This window comes from Hippichthys cyanospilos, chromosome 9 (genome assembly GCF_059441005.1).
Source record: "Hippichthys cyanospilos isolate Australia breed blue-spotted pipefish chromosome 9, RoL_Hcya_1.0, whole genome shotgun sequence".
In the NCBI taxonomy this organism is placed as follows: Eukaryota; Metazoa; Chordata; class Actinopteri; order Syngnathiformes; family Syngnathidae; genus Hippichthys; species Hippichthys cyanospilos.
The window spans coordinates 970,001-989,346 of NC_142377.1; the positions used below are offsets into that span (position 1 = coordinate 970,001).

The 19,346-nt window shown below is 40.3% G+C and overlaps 1 protein-coding gene and 1 pseudogene across 6 annotated transcripts in view; both read left to right on the forward strand.

The window, feature by feature from the left end:
- Positions 1-19,346, forward strand: part of phf2 (PHD finger protein 2) — a 275,649-nt gene that overhangs the window by 82,025 nt on the left and 174,278 nt on the right. For 5 of the 6 annotated variants that reach the window (XR_015866616.1, XM_088423749.1, XM_088423750.1 and 2 more), the window contains 4 exons: positions 611-771; positions 3,261-3,402; positions 3,496-3,682; positions 3,772-3,934. Coding sequence is in view for 5 of the 6 variants with exons in the window: in XM_088423749.1 (XP_088279875.1) it covers positions 611-771; positions 3,261-3,402; positions 3,496-3,682; positions 3,772-3,934 (653 nt within the window). In the remaining variant the exon portion in view is untranslated. The remainder of the gene's footprint in view (positions 1-610; positions 772-3,260; positions 3,403-3,495; positions 3,683-3,771; positions 3,935-19,346) is intronic. The other variant, XM_088423752.1, reaches the window with a different exon arrangement.
- LOC148417575 (uncharacterized) lies at positions 5,959-8,458 on the forward strand (annotated as a pseudogene).

Genomic DNA, 19,346 nt, shown 5'->3' on the forward strand with positions numbered 1-19,346 from the left:
ACTGATCTAAACAGTGACATCAGTGACCAAAACACATATCATACTGTGATTTATTTATTTTTTTACACCTTTTATAGTGTTTCATGTAATGTCTGCTATTAAACTAGAGCAGTGCTTCTCAAATAGTGGGGCGGCAGGGGTTGGGTTGTTGGGGCGAGGTCGTGCCGGGGGGGGGCTGGATGACCCCAGGGAAAAGGCTTTGCTAAAGTGTAATTGCAATAAAATAAGAATGTTTCTCTCTTTTTTTTATTAAAGGCACTTTGATGCATGTGGGTAGTTTTTCAGTTTTAGACAAAGCTGTAACCTATATAAACACTGTAAAAGATAATAGTTGTTGAAAGTTGGTTCACAGGTTTTATAGTTAATATTCTTATTTATAGTTAGCGTATCAAGTGGGTTTGGCACGAAACGTTTTCTCTTTTCTTGGGGGGGGGGCTCTTGTCAAAATATAATTCAGAAGAACTGCACTAGAGGGTGCTGTTGTCTTCTGCTGTTTAGAGAAACCTATGATGTCTTTACACTACGTGCAAATATGATTTAAAAGCAATTAGTGCATCAACCTATATTTATCACAAAGCTTTTCAAGTGACTGTTTGTTTGTTGTGTCCAGTGGTGAAGATATTATTGTTAAACTAAGCGGGAATCAGCTGACTATGGCTTACCTGGAAGAGAACGGTTTTGAAGAGCCCATCATTGTTCTGAAAAAAGATGGTTTGGGCATGGCAATGCCACCTCCCACCTTCTACATCAGTGATGTGGAAAATTATGTTGGTAAGAAAATAGACTGATTATCTTAATTTAAAATGTTCTCGCAGTGTTTCCAACACTGTTTTCACTATACCTTAAAGCAGTGGTCCCCAACCAACCTTTTGATCACCACGGACTGGTCAACGCTTTACATTTATATTGCGGGGGGGGGGCGGTCAACGCCTTAGATTTATATTGCGGACCGGGGGGGACCGGTCAACACCTTAGATTTATATTGCGGACCGGGGGGGGGGCCTGCCTTTCTGTCGCTGTTGTACTTTTTGTCCACTTTTTTGTCGCGCGAGGAGAGGAGAGGGGAGGGGAGTGAAGCGGGCTTGCTGTGCACTTTACGGTAGATCCGGAAAGAAGAGCATTGCTGAGAACTTTCACTTTTCTGGGATGTGACAGAGCAAATATTTTCACCGACAGCACCTTTATTCTTTGGGGCAATACTCGCCTGCCAAAAAATAAAAGTTTCAATGTCGCAATCAAGTGGCCAAGGACGTGCTAAATATTGTGCTGACAATGCTGCGCTATCGTTAGCTTAGCACAGTAACTACGGTTCAACAGCTGTTAAGTGAAGCAAACGCTGCACATACCAGTTGTCCCAAGTTCTCGCTTCCGCCTTTGTACAAGCCAGGTGAGTGCTCTTGCTTGGCTCCGTTTTGTATTGAAAGCTCAGCTGGCTGTGTTGGATCGCTCCCGGTGACCACAAAGTGGCCGCCTTGATTCATTCCTGCCCCCTGAGTGAGCCGTTGAATGTTCCCGAAGTTGATTGGCTGTCGCAATGTGAAACGCGGAAAAAGTAAAAAAAATGTAACTTTACGGGAAAGGCGAAATTTCGCTTTTCGTGACCGCGCGCGGCCATTTGCGTCGCTCCATTCGCGTCCATCGCCTTAAAGCTGTGGTCCCCAGTCCGTGGATCAACTGGTGGGCTGCACCCGAAATAATGTTTTGGAGATGATTTAGTTGAATGGTACGTGGACACCGAACGCAAACGAGGCGAAAAAGCAGAGAGTTTTGTCTTGTAGTCAATGGAGTTTGAGTGACTGGGCACGAATGCACGTCGGGCGACGCAATGGACGCGAATGGAGAGACGCGAATGGCCGCGCGCAGCAGTCACGAGAAGCGAAATTTCGCCTTTCGCGTGAAGTTAATTTTGTTTTACTTTTTCCGCGTTTCGCATCGCCACAGCCAAACGCAGGGTGTAGGAATGAATAATGCCCCCCCCCTCTGCTCCGCAATATAAATCTAAGGCGTTGACCGGTCCGCGGTGATCAAAAGGTTGGGGACCACTGCCTTAAAGCACAAAAGCAAGAATCTACATTTACTGTCTGAATATACATTGAACCATTTAAGGAAAAAAGAGTGGGTTTTTTTTTACCCCAAAAATATCCCATTAATAAAAAAATAAATTAAAAAAACTACACCTAATGGCATAATCACCATCATGAAAGTTTAACTCAGTGCACATCTAAGTTCCTATCAGTAATGACTATATCATTAAAAAAATGGTGAGTCAGTTGCTCCAGCCTTAACTTGTAGCTTGTCATACATCAGCCTGGCGGGTCTGGCTGCATTGCTTACATCTGATCTGCTGGATGCCTCATGATACATCTGCCACGTCATTAGCGCACCACCACTACTGAAGGAAGTAACATAGGAAACATCACAAGATTACCAGACACTGAAACGAATACAAAGTGCGGTCTGGATTACGGTCTGCTTGGACCTTAACAGACACTCAACCCTGCCATCAAAAATCCAAATAAAATAACCCGACTTTTTCATTTTTGAGTTTAGTGGCCTGGGGACAGAGAACAAAAGAGAGCATATGCAGAACCTCTGCAGGATGGATATTCTAGATTTTGTACTCTGGTAACTCCAAACAACTGTTCGCAACAATAAATGCCCTTCTCAAATGCTCTCACATTCTGAGTCCACTGGTAGGAGATGCAACTTCAACAACAACTTTTCAGACATAGATGACAAGACATAAGACAATCAATATTTGCTCACACAGCTTCACCACTGGGGCCTTTTCGTCCTTTCAGATTTCTGTCTGGGTCCCACCCTGGCCATAGCACAGAAACAGTATTAATTTTCAGGTCACAAATTTCCTCCTGATGGCAGCAGACTCTACTCATCTTTGTAGTGCACTCACAAGAGCTGCATCTCTAACAAAGAGACTTTAGAGAACACAAACAAAAACATTTAACAGTAATACGCTTAAAGTTATCACATCTTTTTTTGTATTCCAACACACGCTTTGCTGATACATTCTGGTCACCTCTAACAGAAACAGCCAAAAGTAAGAGATGACGACAGTTCTGCCCAAATTGTGCAGAAATGAGTGCCAAATGATAAATCTGGGAAAATTAGGCTTTAGTATTACTTTAAAACGAAAACTAGGAGGATGTGCCTGCTGGCTGACTGGTTGGTAAGATGGATGGATGAACCTGGATGATGATTTAAGGAGCCTTTGTAATTTTGCCTTTTTTTTAACATCTCAGGTCCTGATGCTGAAATTGATGTTGTTGATGTCACTAAACAGACTGATAGCAAGATGAAGCTTAAAGAGTTTGTTGATTATTATTATAGCACTAACAGAAAGAAAGTATTAAACATAATAAATTTGGAGTTCTCTGACTCAAGGTAAACACGTATTTGTTTAAAATACTCTAAAATTCTGACTGTAGTGGTGTCTATGCCCAAATTCAATTCTCACTTTTTTTTTCACTTGAACAGGATGAATAGTATTGTTGAGCCTCCTGAAATTGTAAAGCGCTTATCTTGGGTGGAAAACTACTGGCCTGTGGATGCTCTGCTTGGAAAGCCAAAAGTCAATAAATACTGTGTCATCTGTGTCAAAGACAGCTACACAGACTTCCACATTGAGTGTGGTGGTTCCTCTGTTTGGTATCATGTATTAAAGGTACCATTTTTTTGGAACAACTACATTATAACTTCTTGAATGGTTTCACTCTTTGTTAGTCCACGAAATGACATGTCATGTATTTCCAGGGTGAAAAAATGTTCTTTCTCATCAAGCCCACTTCTGCCAACCTTTCTCTGTATGAGCGCTGGAGGTCATCATCCAATTACAGTGAAATGTTTTTTGCTGACCAAGTGGACAAATGTTACAAATGCCCTCTGAAGCAAGGACAGACTTTGTTCATCCCATCAGGTAAGGACTGCAAAATTACCTTCACATCATATGACATGCGATAAATTAAATTTCAGTTGTCTTTTTAGGCAGTGGTGGACCATCAGGGAGCACGGCCTTCTCTGTTTGCCTAACATAACCTGACATGGTTATCAAAACAATAATAATTATGATAGCTACTTAAAGTCAATTTCATTTTAAATTCATTTTTACTAAAGATATATATATATATATATATATATATATATATATATATATATATATATATATATATAAATATATATATATATATATATATATATATATATATATATATATATTTATATATATATATATATATATTTTTTTTTAATTTAAAGAAATATTCTCCCTATTCTGTTATTTTTGTGTCATATTATATCCATTTGGTTACGCTCCTTCTAGTGTTGTAGTTTTAAGTTGGAGTTTTTAGCCAATTAGAATTCAGCTAACTTGTGTCGTCAGGCTGTATGTAATCTGTTTGCTCCCAGAGGTGCTAGGGCATTCTCGTCAACAGTTGTGGGCTTCTGCGCAAGCGCAGATGAATATGTGAGCAGCCCGTACATATAGACAGTTATAGACAGCTGTACAGGCTCAACAAGCAAGCTACGCGGTGCTGACTTTAGGCTGTATTAAAGACATAGCGTAGCTATTTGCTAACCTGTCAAGACTTGGCCGTATTTCTGACTGGGCTACCAGGAGCGTGTGCTAACCCTGGCAAAAAGTTCTGCGGGAATGCCTTTTGTTTGCAAAGGATTGATTTGGTATTTGGAGCTACACTGGATTTGCAAACTTCAATTGTTTAACCAAGGCAGCAACAAGACACCAAAGCACGGCTGGACACGCGGCGACGGTGCTTTTAATAATTTATGGGGGACACCCAAATGGATATACAGTATTGTACATCTCAGTTCAACGGTAAAGAGAGCTCCTCCAATGCACTATAGTGCTTTTAAAAACGTTTTGGGACACCCAAGTAGATATACAGTATTGTACATCTAAGTTCAAAGGTAAGGGCAGCTCCTCAATGCACTACGGTATTTTAAAAAAAAATTGGGAACACCCACATGTACACTGTACATCTCAGCGCGAAGAGAAAGAGAGCATGAAGAGGTCAGCAAAAATCGGGAGGTATTGAAAAGACTGATCGATTGTGACCGCCTATTTTTTTAGTGAGTTCAAGCCTTTTCTTGATTTATGGTTTCATTTTTAATATGTTTGTGTTATTTTATTTAGTTCACATTCAAATAATAGTAAAGAAAAAAAGATGTTCTTATATACTGTAATACTGTGATTTGTAATTTTGACTTCATAAAATTTTGTGTATATTTAAAATTATTTTTTTTTTTACATTTTCAAGGCATCAAGTATAATGACAAGTTTTAATGATTGATGCGTTGATGGGTTTATTGACTTTTAAAAGCTCTGAAAAATAGCCTGTGTAGCCCAGTAATGCCTACGAGGGCGCATAAGGGCTATTTATTCGAGAGTCTGACGTCACAGAAGGCGTACGTGTGAAAGTCACAGACTGCCATTGCTTTTGGGTAATAATTATATAATAAATAATTAATGATAGATAACAAATTATGATAATAATTAGAGCCAGTCTAATCAAGCCTCCGGCCAATTAAATTGCCTGGGTATGGCCCTTCAAACATCGTCCAAAATAAGTGGCTATGGCCTATTTTTGCCATTGAGTCTTTGAAATTTTGACCTCCATATGCTCTTAACTATTTGCAACAGTCATGTAAAAGTAACACTGACTTTATATTTCACATCAATCTTTACCACAGATTGGTATTGTTAAATATATATCATGAAATTTGTTGATAAGAACATTATGTAGACCTACACTCAGAAGAAAGGAATCTTACATTTTTACAAGCAATGCTCAGGTAAAGAAATTGTGCAAGGAACTGACAGAGATGCCACTACTTATTACACAACATAAAGTTATAGTTTGTTTAAATTATACAAATATTCAGGTCACTCTGTGACATTGCTACCCTCATCTATGGTCACAAGCTATGGGTAATGACCGAAACCAAACCAGATTCTTACCAGCTGCGGAAATGAGTTTCATCCGTAAGATGTCCAGGCTCTCCCTTAGAGATACGGCAAGAAGCTCGGTCATCCAGGAGGGACTCAGGATAGAGCGAAAAAAAATTGAAAAAAATGTTTTCTAGATGTGTGAATTTTGCAAATATTTGTTGATCTATCATCCAGGCGAGTAGCGAGCCTGCTAGAACGGATGTGGAGTCGTTAAGACTAGAGTTAACTGGCACTAGGCTGGACTGCTACAACACACATAGTCTAGGTCACTGCAATCCACACACTGTTTCAATACCTAATGCTGAATCCCCTAGTGATAAGATTTCTGCTGAGGTGGTGTTGATTAAGGAAAGTCGCCGTGTCGGGTTAGTGACATAGTACCTAGGCGGAATATTAATATTAATACGTGCGCTGTAGCCGTCAACAATCGAATTCCTACATTACTAACATTGCGACGAGGTTTTAATTATTTCAAAATACAAACCAAGCCCCAGCAATCAAAATCTTGTTAGTATTAGTACTACCAACATTAAGACTCACAATAGTTAAGGAAAAAATTCCTAGTTTAAATTCAGCTTCATAAATATTAGGTCACTCCACTTAAAAGCCCTTGTTGTAAATGATCTTATTACAGAGCACAATCTTAAAGTGCTTGGTCTCTGTGAAACCTGGTTAAAACCAAATGAATTTTTATCACTAAATGAAGCCTCATCCCCAAACTTAGTGTGCTCACACATTGCCCGTCCTTGTAAAAAATGGGGAGGCGTCGCCATGATTTCAGAATCTGATCTTAAACTTAGCACGAGCACTAATCACACCTTCAAGACATTTGAGTCTCTCGTTGTGTGATTGAGCTCCTCACCACCATTCTATGTGGTAGTTATTTACAGTCCTCCCGGTCCATACTCTGGATTCTTAGATGAATTCCCTGAACTTATGGCTGATTTAATAACTCATGCAGATAATATATTAATTATGGGTGACTTCGATATTCTTATGAATTCCCCATTGGAGCCACTTACTGTAGCATTTCAAGCAATAATTGATGCATTTGGTTTTACCCAAAGAAGCAGCAACACACCGGAATGGTAATATCTTAGATTTAGTGTTAACCCGTGGACTTACTGCTTCGAAAGTCACAATTTTGCCGTATACTAACGCTATGTTTGATCATTATCTTATAACATTTGAAGTCCTAGCTCAGTGTGGTCTTATTGTCCACAACCAAGGCTTTCAGAGCCGTAATATTAACTCATCAACCACAGCTACACTTTCTGAACTACTAATGCCTTTCGCAACAGCTGCCTATCCGTCTTTAATTGGTTCAGTCAATAAGCTCACAAACAATTTTAATCCGGTTCTCTTAAATTCCTTCAACTCTATAGCGCCGTTGAGACTAAAAACTCATCCAAAGCGGCACACTCTGCGGTTTACGGATGAAACGCATATGTTTAAATTGTTAAGAAGACAACCTCAGTGTAAATAGTGAACAACTAAAATCGAGGTTTTCCGTCAGTCCTGGTGCGATAGCTTGCTGAAATATAACGAAGCTCTTAGGTTAGCAAAAACAAATTACTTTTCCAAAATGATTGGTCTTAATAAAGAAAACCCAAAATATATATTTGATACGGTAGCAAAGCTAACAAAACATCAGCAGATTAATCATAGTTCCCTCCATTCAGCACACGATTTCAAGCGGACGCAGCGGATTCAGCTAATAAGGGACGAAATAAAAAAGGCAGCGCCACTTACACCCTCCTCGGCTGTGATTGCTGATGCTAGTTCAGACAATCAGGTTCTTGAAAGTCTGGTAACCCTGTCCCAGTTTGATTTAGTATCCCTGGAGTGTCTTACACAACTGATTAATGCAGCAAAGCCGACGTCCTGCATGCTCGACCCACTTCCAGGCAAACTCGTTAAAGACTTATTCCCGATCTTAGGGTCATCTGTCTTGAATATTATCAATCTGTCGCTCTCCTCTGGCATTGTACCTGAAGCTTTTAAGACGGCCGTCATTCAACCATTACTTAAGAAACCTCACCTAGATCCTGAAAATCTCTTTAAATATAGACCAGTGACACACCTTCCGTTTATTGCCAAAATTCTTGAGAAAGTTGTAGCACAACAGCTTAGCAATTTCATGATAGATAACAATAGATTTGAACTCCTTCAGTCAGGTTTTAGGGCCAACCACTCAATTGAGACAGCCCTTGTAAAAGTGACGAATGATCTTCTCTTAGCCATGGATTCCAACATCTCATTAATATTATTATTGCTTGACATTAGTGACGCATTTGACACTATTGATCATCATATTCTTATAGAACGTCTTATATCAGGTGTTGGTATCTCGGAATCAGCACTTTCTTGGTTCAGATCTCACATCCTGGGAAGGATGCATAGTGTCTCTTATGGCAATGTGATTTCTGAATCTTTCTCCGTCTCATGTGGTGTCCCGCAGGGTTCAGTACTTAGTCCCTTACTGCTCAACATTTACATGATTCCTCTTGGCAATATTATACGTAAACATGCTATTAATTTTCATTGCTATGCTGATAATACCCAACTGTACATGTCTTTAGAAATAACAGATCCGTGCAAGTGCAGGTGCAGTAAACTGGAGGCCTGCCTTGCCAAGATCAAACAATGGATGTCTTCCAATTTCCTGCTTCTTAACCCTAGTAAAACAGAGATGTTAATTATTGGCCCTGCTCATCATCAGCACTTGATTAAGAATACCATGTTGGATGGAAAAGATGGCGGCGTAGAAAGTGGTTGACTTTCCAGAGCTCCTCACCACGACACTGATATTTTCAATATAACTCTACATCCACGCTAATTTACACATTTGACAGTGTAATATGAACATTGATGCTTACTTTTTGAGAAGACCTGACAAGATGCCACTTAAAGACGGTAAGAAATCATCGAAGAAGAACAAGTCAGATGCCGATGCTTGCGCACCTGGCACCGCTCCGGCGGAGGGAGAGCGACTTCTGGCTAGCGGCACCGGCGACACCCTCGACCCGTCTTTGCGTCAAACTATTCGGGAGATAACAGCGAATATAACCCGTGTGATTGATGAGAAACAGGGACCATTATCCGAAGCGTTGCAGGCCCACGCAGTGGCACTTCAGAAGTTTGACGAGCGAGCCACCGAGGCAGAGAGTCGAATCAATGCAGTGGAACGCAGCCCCGACCAAGCGGAATCGAGGATACAGTCACTTGAAAAGCAAGTTCAGAGCATGGCTGATCACATTGACGATCTCGAGAATAGAGGCAGGAGGAAAAATATACGACTCGTTGGCTTGCCAGAAGATGTGGAGAGTTCTCAGCCAACTAAATTTTTCGAGAACTGGATACCGGACCTGTTCGGGCTGGAGACGAAAACGGGACGCGTGAAGATTGAGAGAGCTCATCGCACACTAGCTTCTAAACCAGGGCCCAACCAGTGACCCCGACCCGTCCTAATCAGGTTCCATAATTTTGTGGACAGGCAGACGGTGTTGGACGCGGCAAGACGCAACGGGACCGTGAAATACCAGGAGTCCACCATCATGTTCTTTCAGGATCTGTCGGCTGCCGTTGTACGGAAACGAAAAGGTTTTAACGATGTGAAGAGACGGCTGAGGGGCATGGGAGCTAAGTATATGATGCTTTACCCGGCGACATTGAAAGTAATCCATGGCGGAGTTACTAAAATGTTCGACTCTCCCACCCAAGCCACGGCCTTTGTTGACACTCTCAAATAGGCTACACCTGAGTCACCAACTGATTTGGTTTGAGCATGGGGGCAGCTGATTCAGTAATTCTTACTGAAAATATTCAACTGAGGCATTTAAGTTTGTTTTCTTAAAGAATGGATGGTTATATATTATCGTACTGAAGCATTCACTGGTCCTGCCTAAACTTCTTCTTTTAGTGGGCAGGCTAGCCGTTAAATGTTTATCTATAATTTGTTCATACTGTTAAAAGATGGATGCTAATTTCACTCCAGTGGTGTTTAAATTTGGAGTTGAATGGAAGGTTAACTGAGTCCAGTTATGGAAAAGGTTATGGTAATCCCCTGGTTACCATCTGGGGAAGTTTTCTCGTTAGTGCTGTTGGCACGTCTATTATCTATGTTATATGTTGTCTTTTTCTTGTTTTTTTTTTAGCTGGGTAACTGTCAGGTGCATAACAATTATGGAAGCTAAAATACAGTTGGGAGTTTGTACTATTTTGACTACAAAAAGTTATGACATGTGATACATTGAGACTGTGTACATGGAACATCAAAGGAAGCCACTCGCCTATCAAAAGAAAGAAGATATTGCTAGCCTTAAAAAAAGAAAACATTGACATTGCTTTGTTGCAAGAGACACACTTAAACGATGAGGAACATTTAAAACTGCAACAATGTGGCTTTGATCAAATTTATTTCTCATCTTTCACTTCCAAAAGCAGAGGGGTGGCAATTTTAATCAGGAAGAACTTACCTATTAGGGTCTCAAAATGTGTCAAGGACAAACATGGGCGGTTTGTACTTATTGCAGCCTCCTTAAATGGGGAAGAAGTAGCTATTTTGAATGTCTACTGTCCCCATGCCACCCCCTCAATTTTCTGAACGATGCATTTGCAAAGTTGTCTGATCTTGCAGTGGAGAACACTATTGTAGAAGGAGACTTTAATTGTCTCACACAGGTTTCCTTTGGGTGCTTTATCCCTGTCAAAACAGACTAAACAAATTGCTGGTCTTTTTGAGGACTCGGGGTATGTGGACGTATGGAGAACATTGCATCCTGCGGATAAAGAATTTACCTTTTTCTCCAATCCGCATAAATGCTACACAAGGATTGATTATTTTTTTACCCCGAAACAGTTGGTAGAATCAGTGGCCTCTTGTACAATCGGAAACATTATAATATCTGATCATGCCGCGGTTTATTTGGATTTCACGTTTAAAGGTCTTACTAAAAAACCCATAGGGTGGAGAATGGACACTTCAATCTTGAAAGATCACAAATTTATATCATATTTCACAACTGAATTTAGGCTGTTTCTCTCTATCAACTCTTCATCAACTAATAACCCATCTCTAGTGTGGGAGACCTCTAAAGCCTTTGCTCGGGGGCTAATCATCCCTTACACTGCTAGCAAAAGATGCAAAAGCACAGAACAGCAAGTTTTACTGGAAAAATTCATAACTTTTTCTGTACATCTGAGCACATGGCTCACGCTGACTTTTTTGTAGGTCTCTAGGTCCTACATATGCCTAAAAATTTTCGTAGCTCTAGGTCAAACGGGCCGGGACCAGGTGCAAATTTGAAGGCGATTGAGTAAAGCGTTTAGGAGAAACAAGGAGCAGTTTGGGACCTGCAAACGTGCAAAAATGGGCCAAAAATGCACATTCAAAAATTCATAACTCTTTTTCTGTACATCTGAGCACATGGCTCACGCTGACTTTTTTGTAGGTCTCTAGGTCCTACATATGCCTAAAAATTTTCGTAGCTCTAGGTCAAACGGGCCGGGACCAGGTGCACTTTTTCGACCTTAGGTGGCGCTGCAGAGCCATTTTTTTTGCATTTTTTTGGGAAACACAAAAATATCAAATTTTTCACCGGGCCCAACAAATGTGCAAATTTTGGTGACTTTTCGTGCATGTTTAGGCCCTCAAAAATGGAAAAGCGCTGCACAGTAAATAATAATAATAATAAGAATAATAATCTGGAGAAAAACAAGAGGGCTCTCGCAGCGGTAGCTGCTCGGGCCCTTATAATAATAATCCGGAGAAAAACAAGAGGGCTCTCGCAGCGGTAGCTGCTCGGGCCCTAATAATAATCCGGAGAAAAACAAGAGGGCTCTCGCAGCGGTAGCTGCTCGGGCCCTAATAATAATAATAATAATAATAATCCGGAGAAAAACGAGGGCTCTCGCAGCGGTAGCTGCTCGGGCCCTAATAATAATCCGGAGAAAAACAAGAGGGCTCTCGCAGCGGTAGCTGCTCGGGCCCTAACTAGAGCTGCACGCAGCTATAACGGGCCCTCGCAGATGTGAGCACGTTGAAGGATGAGCAGTTCGAGGTATGAACATGTTTGGGTATGAATGTATTATGCATGTGCATATGCAGGCGAACAGTATAAGTCAATGTTTTAGAAAAGGTCAAATTGTCATTAGTAAGCATTGGGAGGCAAAACAGTATTGAAAGAATAGGCAAGTTTTGTAGCAGGTCCAAAGTGTGTTATAAGGTTGGTGATTTTGTGTGCATGTATGTGGCTTAAAGAAGTAGATGCATTCAGAAGGAGAATAGTAATAATGTAAACTATTTTATTTAATAAAAATGCAAAAGTGATGTTATATTATTTTCTGCCACAATATGATGCTATCACTATGATGGAGTGTATGGCAACAGATGTCTGTAGGAATGGACTCTCATAAAAACTCTCTCTTGTCTGGCACCAGGTGTCACTATTAGTACCGTTAAATTGCTCAAACAGGATTAGCACAGTGCAAAAACTGAAATATTAAGGTTTTTAACACTGGTGGCATAGGAAATATGATTCAAGTATTTTGAAACCCCGCCCCTATCATATAGGTTAGCCGATATTGTCGAACGCTGTGTTCATCACAGCGGGGCACTTCAACCACTGCGAATTCAGGACTGTTCTTTTTCCTACTTTTAATTATTATTTGTTCGATTTGGAATGTGGTCTGCTCGGGAGGTGGACAGAGTAAGAATTTCACTGTGTGGTTTTGTGCTATACATGTGACAGTAAATCTCTTTGAATCTTTATTTGTAAGCAGTATTCTTGAAGCATTTTCACCTATATTATTTAGTCAGAGCTTGTTTTTACATGTATAGGTCATTGTACTTTTGGATAATGTTAGATATAAATGCATCTTTGTTTCAATTCACGGAATGTGATGAAAAAGAAGGACCTTGGACCACCGTTTCCTTGCTTGTTTCTCAGCATTGATTGAAGACGAAGGCATGATAACTACTATTTGTGAAAGTGCATAAAATACTGGGCCAAGGGAAAGTGATGCCTACATGTCGCATTGCTGAAAATATTGAGGACTATCGGTAGATTCTTAAAAAATAAAACGGCCCGGGATCCTGACTTATGTGCATTTGCTTAACTCTGAAGACAGACAAACAAACATTTGTCCTTCTTGTGCGAGTTTTAGTAGGTACAGAGAAAAGGAACATGCGTTTTGGGGATGTGCATAATTGCTAATTCGCTTAGGCTTTGTCACGGTGCGGGACCCAGACGAGTGAGAAGTGAACCCTGTAACATTCAGAGAAGGACTTGGGTGGGATTAAATGGTTTATTACAGAAAGAGCACGCAACGCGTGAAGTAACAACGGAAATTCTTCAAAGTGCAACACAAAGGTGAACAAGGCTCAAAAGTACAAATAAAAGAGATAATGCAAAAAGGCATGTAACTCACGAGACTCTGGGGCGTAACCGGTGGGAGGACGTCGCTAAGAAATACAAAGTTCCAACACAAATAGCTTATCAGGAAAAACAGCTAGGGCTAGATAGCGAAAGTAGCAAAATAAATTCTTAGGTAGTAACACTATGGTTCGAGGAAACGAGGAACAAGAAGCTGGCATGGGCACTGAAGGCTGCATAAAGCAATAATCCTCTGACCGCACCTAAATGGTCTCCTGATTAGAATGAGGAGCAGGTGTGCGGCCAGTGGTTCTGCTCCCCAATCTGCAAGCAAGGACAGAGGATTAGGTACACGGAATGTGACAGGCTTTGGTACCTGGCAACAGGTCAACACTGCACTTTTTCTAACAGTGAAGACTCAGTTTCCCCCTGGATAGATTACTTACTATTGCCATTACAAAAAAAAAAAAATAACATTGCAGAGCGGTTGTGCTGGAAGATGTGCCTGTATCTGTGCCAGCGTCTTCATGGTTGTAACTTGAGCGGCAGCCAACTCCTCCTGAAGTTGTCGGCGTTCCAGCAAGTGTGTACATATATATACACAGTGACGGTTCCAGCAAGTGTGTACATATATATATATACACAGTGGTGGTCCGTGACTTTCAGACTTACGCCTTCTGTGATGTCAGACTCTTGAATAAACACCGCTCATGCGCGCACACATATGGATTACTGGGCTTCACAGGCTATTTTCCGGAGGTTTTAAATGTCAAAAAAACCCGCATCAGCCATCAAAACTTGTCATTATTCTGTCAAAACTTCAACAAATTAATAATTTAAAATAAATATCGACGAAATTTTATGAAGTCTAAATTACAAATCGCAGTTTAATATAAAAAGGACATCATTTTATTTCTTTACTATTAATTGAATATGAACAAAATAAAATAACACAAACATATTAAAAATGAAACAATAAGTAAAGAAAAGGCTTCCACTCACCAAAACAACGTCACAATCCATCAGTCTTTTCAATATCTCCCAATTTTTCTTGACCTCTTCAGGCTCAAGCTTTCTGTTTGCACTGAGATGTACAGTGTATCCACTCGGGTGTTCCCAAAAGTTTTTTAAAAGCACCGTAGCGCATTGAGGAACTCTCTTTACCTTTAGACTGAGATGTACAATACTGTATATCCACTCGGGTGTCCCCATAAGATTTTAAAAGCAGTTAGGGTTAGGCGTGTGTCCAGACGTGCTTTGGTGTCACGTTGCTGCCTAGGTTAAACAATTGAAGTTTCCAGATGCAGTGTAGCTCCAAACACCAAATTGATCCTTTGCAAACAAAAGGCATTCCTAGCAGAACTATTTGGGTTAGCTCAGCATTCACTCACGTCACCTTCAACGTGAGACCTCTAGATGACTCTGTTGGCTCGTACAGCTGTTTGTTAAGGCATATGGGCTGCTCACATATCTATCTGCGCTTGTGCAGGATTCTGGAACTGTTGACGCAAATGCCCTAGCACCTCCAGGAGCAGGCAGATTACATACAGCCTCGCGACACAAGTTAACTTAATTCTAATTGGCTAAGAACTCCAACTTAAAACTACAACACTAGAAGTAGCATAACCAAATGGATGTAATATGTATTTATTATATGATACCAAAAGAACAGAATATGGAGAATATTAAATTTTATTATTGTTTATGTCTACAGTGGACCACCGTGTTACAGCGTCCCTGGCTTACGTTTTTTTTCATGTTGCGATGTGCAACACTGAGTTTTTTTTTTCCCCTGTTTACGGTATTTTCCCGGCCTTGCGACAAAAACAACTGTCATGACCATAGGGGGTTGGCTGTATTTGTGGTTTTGTCTTCATCTGCAGGAGTTTTTAGGTAATTGCACTTATTTTCTGTTGGTGTCACATGACGGAGATGCTGGCCTGCTATTTGTCGGCCTCTTTCAGTTCAAAATGGCGGAATGGTAAAGCTTTGTTCTATTACAAAACCATATTTATAGTGCATTTTACTGCTAATTCAAACTTGACCGGGTTAGCCATTGGTGTCAAGATTGCTAGTGGTGTTAAAGAGAGGAGTAAGAAAATGATTTATATGAAAACGGGGGTTCTAAATGCATTAGCTAATTAACATAGGTTTGAATTGCCCGCCATACGGTGAATTCGCCTTCTGAGCCCAACCGCGGAACGGATTAATCTCGTAACACGGGGGCCCATTGTGTATATATATATATATATATATATATATATATATATATATATATATATATATATATATATATATATATATATATATACAGTGGGCCCCCGGGTTACGAACTTAATCCGTTCAGCGGCTACGCTCGTATCTCGAATTGCTCGTATAGCGGGCAATCCAAACCCATGTTAATTCGTGAGTGCGTGCAACGCGCGCAGAAGCCTTAGGTAAAATCATCACGCTGTATACATAAATTAATATTAAGTGACATAATCTACTGTACAGTTGCATTAAATAACAAATACAAAGGATAAATGACTTTTACCTTTGGAAAGACGTGACTTGTGCTGAGATAAGCAGAGATGAGCAGAGATGAATGCTCTAAGTCAATACGGTAAATCAGATATGCTATTGGTCTTACAGTGTCAAAGTAACTTTTTCAGTCAGGGTTTTCTCTACTTCCTTCCATCCCAACCAGCTGTGCCATCAAGCTAGATAAAGGCGTTCGGCCAATAGCATATCGGCACTTCTGTGATTGACGTGTGACACCGGCCAATAGCATCTCCGTGAGTGAGACCGGGTGACCTTAATCGACCAATAGCATATTGGCGTCTCCTTGACTGACTGATAATTATTTGCACTTTTTTTTTAAACGGTTGGAATGTATTGACATCTTATTGATTAAAACACATTTAAATCTGTGACGATTTTTTGTCCTGCAATCGGCACACTTAATTTCATGTCAACTGTTTTTCCCGACGTGAATTGAGCACGGTGGAAGCGGAGAGGTGGTTGTGTGTGTTGCATTTACTAGGCAGCACACTTATGGCTTGTTCGAGCGTCAGTTCACCTTTGGTTACAACTCACAAAATTGCAACAATGACGCTGTCCCAATGCATATCGGGAGATCGCCGACTAACCTGACATGCAATCTTGTCTAGCAACCATTATATGGCGCTGTATCATCACCCGTAATAGGGTGCAGAGATTAACCTCTTGAGTTAATACGGCAACGCATATAGGCTATTGGTCTTACAGTGTTACAGTAACTCTTTCAGTCATGGTGCAAATCACGGAGATACTAAAACATCATCCTCTTATTTCTTCCTTTACCGCTGCTAGTAATTTTAGAAGCTATGTCTAACAGATAAAGTTTGCAAAGTCTTCAAAACATTCCGTTTTTCACTCATTTTGTCTACTTCCTTCCATCCTGTCCCATCAAGCTAGATAAAGGCGTTCGGCCAATAGCATATCGGCATTTCTGTGATTGACGTGTGACGCCGGCCAATAGCATCTCCGTGAGTGAGACCGGGTGACCTTAATCGACCAATAGCATATTGGCGTCTCCTTGACTGACTGATAATTATTCACACTTTTTTTTAAACGGTTGGAATGTATTGACAATTAATTAAAAAAAAAACACACATTTAAACCAATGACAATTCTTTGTCCTGCAATCGGCACATTTAATTTCATGTCAGCTGTTTTTCCCTTTAGCTGTACAAACACTACACTTAAATGGTAATATATTTAGACACCGTGAGTGAGACAGTCAGTGTGAGATTGTAAGACCAATAGCGTTCACGTTACCGCCATAAGTATCTATTAATGATTGTAGATGACGCAACTGCTGAATATATTGACGCAGTTAGGCGAGAACATTTCTACATACTCAATGGCTGGTTTGACGGAATGCTCGCAAGACGAGAGGTTTGCTCGTAAGCGGAGGACAAAATTCTCCCTGATCCACGCTCGTAAGGCGGAATGTTCGCAAATCAGGATGCTCGTAAGCAGGGGGCTGACTGTATATATATACTGTATATATATATATATATATATATATATATATATATATAGCGCCCAGCGTTAATGAGTACACCCCCTCTGAAAAGTAACATTTTATATAATATTTGAATGAAAATAAAACAAATACTCCCAAAATATTCACAGATGAAGTTTATCATAACACCTGAACAGATAACTGAAACAAAAAAGTTTAATATAACTTAGATGACTTAGATTTTTTAGTTTAACAGAAATTAGGGTGGCGCAGAAATGAGTACACCCCACAACAAAACTGCTAAATTCAGAACATTCAGTACTTTGTATGTCCTCCGTAATTTGCAATGACAGCTCCAAGTCTCCTGGGCATAGAATGGACAAGTTGGGAACATTTGGCAACATCAATCTTTTTCCATTCTTCTACTATGATCTCTTTTAGAGATTGGAGGTTGGATGGAGAGTGACACTCAACCTGTCTCTTCAGAATTCCCCACAGATGCTCAATTGGGTTGAGATCAGGTGACATATTTGGCCATGGAATCACTGTCACCTTCTTGCTTTTCAGAAAGGCTGCAGTGGCTTTAGATGTATGCTTGGGGGTCATTGTCGTGTTGGAATAGGGGATGACGACCAAGGGCATTAAGGAATGGAAGCATCTTAGTGTTCAGTATGTGGCAGTACATTGCTGAATTCATGATGCCATCGATCAAATGCAGCTCCCCAACACCAGCAGCACTCATGCAGCCCCACACAAGGACACTACCACCACCATGTTTCACTGTGGGCACCATGCACTTTTCTTTGTATTCTTCACCCTTGCGACGCCAGACAGTTTTGAAGCCATCGGTTCCAAAGAGATTGATTTTGGTCTCATCACTCCACAGTATAGAGTCCCAGTAGCGCTCATCTTTCATGAAATGGGCCATAGCAAACTCTAGACAGGCATTCTTGTGGCGGGGCTTTAGGAGAGGCTTCCTCCGAGGACGACATGCATGCATGCTATTCCTCTGCACTGTCCGGCGTATTAGGTGACGAGACACAGGCACTCCAATTACACTTTGTACTTCCACAGATAAGTCCCTTGTACTTGCATGCCGGTTTTCTTCAACCTTTCTCATAACTAGACGTTCCTGCCGTGGTGTTAACTTTCATGGTCGACCTGGACATCTCTGTGCAATGGTTGGAGTTCCAGCTTTCTTAAACTTTTGAATTACTTTTGCAACTGTATTCTTGCTAATAAGTAAGGCTTTACTTATGGTCTTGTAGCCTCTACCTTTCTGGTGTGCAGAAATTATTTTCTGGCGCAGATCTGGTGTCAGTTCTCTTCCATGTGGTGCCATTGTGGACAGCAGGGGTGGTTTGCTTCAGGTGACACCCTTTTGTAGCCAACTGCCTAATGAACACCTGTGTGATGACTAATTAGACTCACCTGTTGTTGAATGGTTAATCAATTACACATTAGGAGCCTAAATTGTAGCTTTGATCAGAGAACTACAGTGGGGTGTACTCCTTTTTGCACCACAGAAATTGAACTAAAACTGAGAAATATGTAATCTGAGTTATATTATTTAACTTTCTTATGAGTCAAATCTTCAACAGTTGCTGTATGAAACTTAACTTATGCACGTTTTGTAAATACCATTTATTTTCAATGATATATTATGAAAAGTATAACTTTTTAAAGGGGGTGTACTCATTAACGCTGTATATATATATGTGTGTGTATATATATATATATATATATATATATATATATATATATATATATATGTTATACACATTAGATTCTGTATATACATACATACACGTACATACATACATACATTATATACAGTGCATACATATTTCTTCTTGTTTACATGTAACAAACTTTTATACAAGATCTTACTCAATTTTTTATTTTTCGAATACTATATTTTTTTTAAACTGCTTTTGAGCACAGCCAAAGATTTTCATCTTTTAAGTTCTATTTCATAATTGTTCCTTGGCACGTT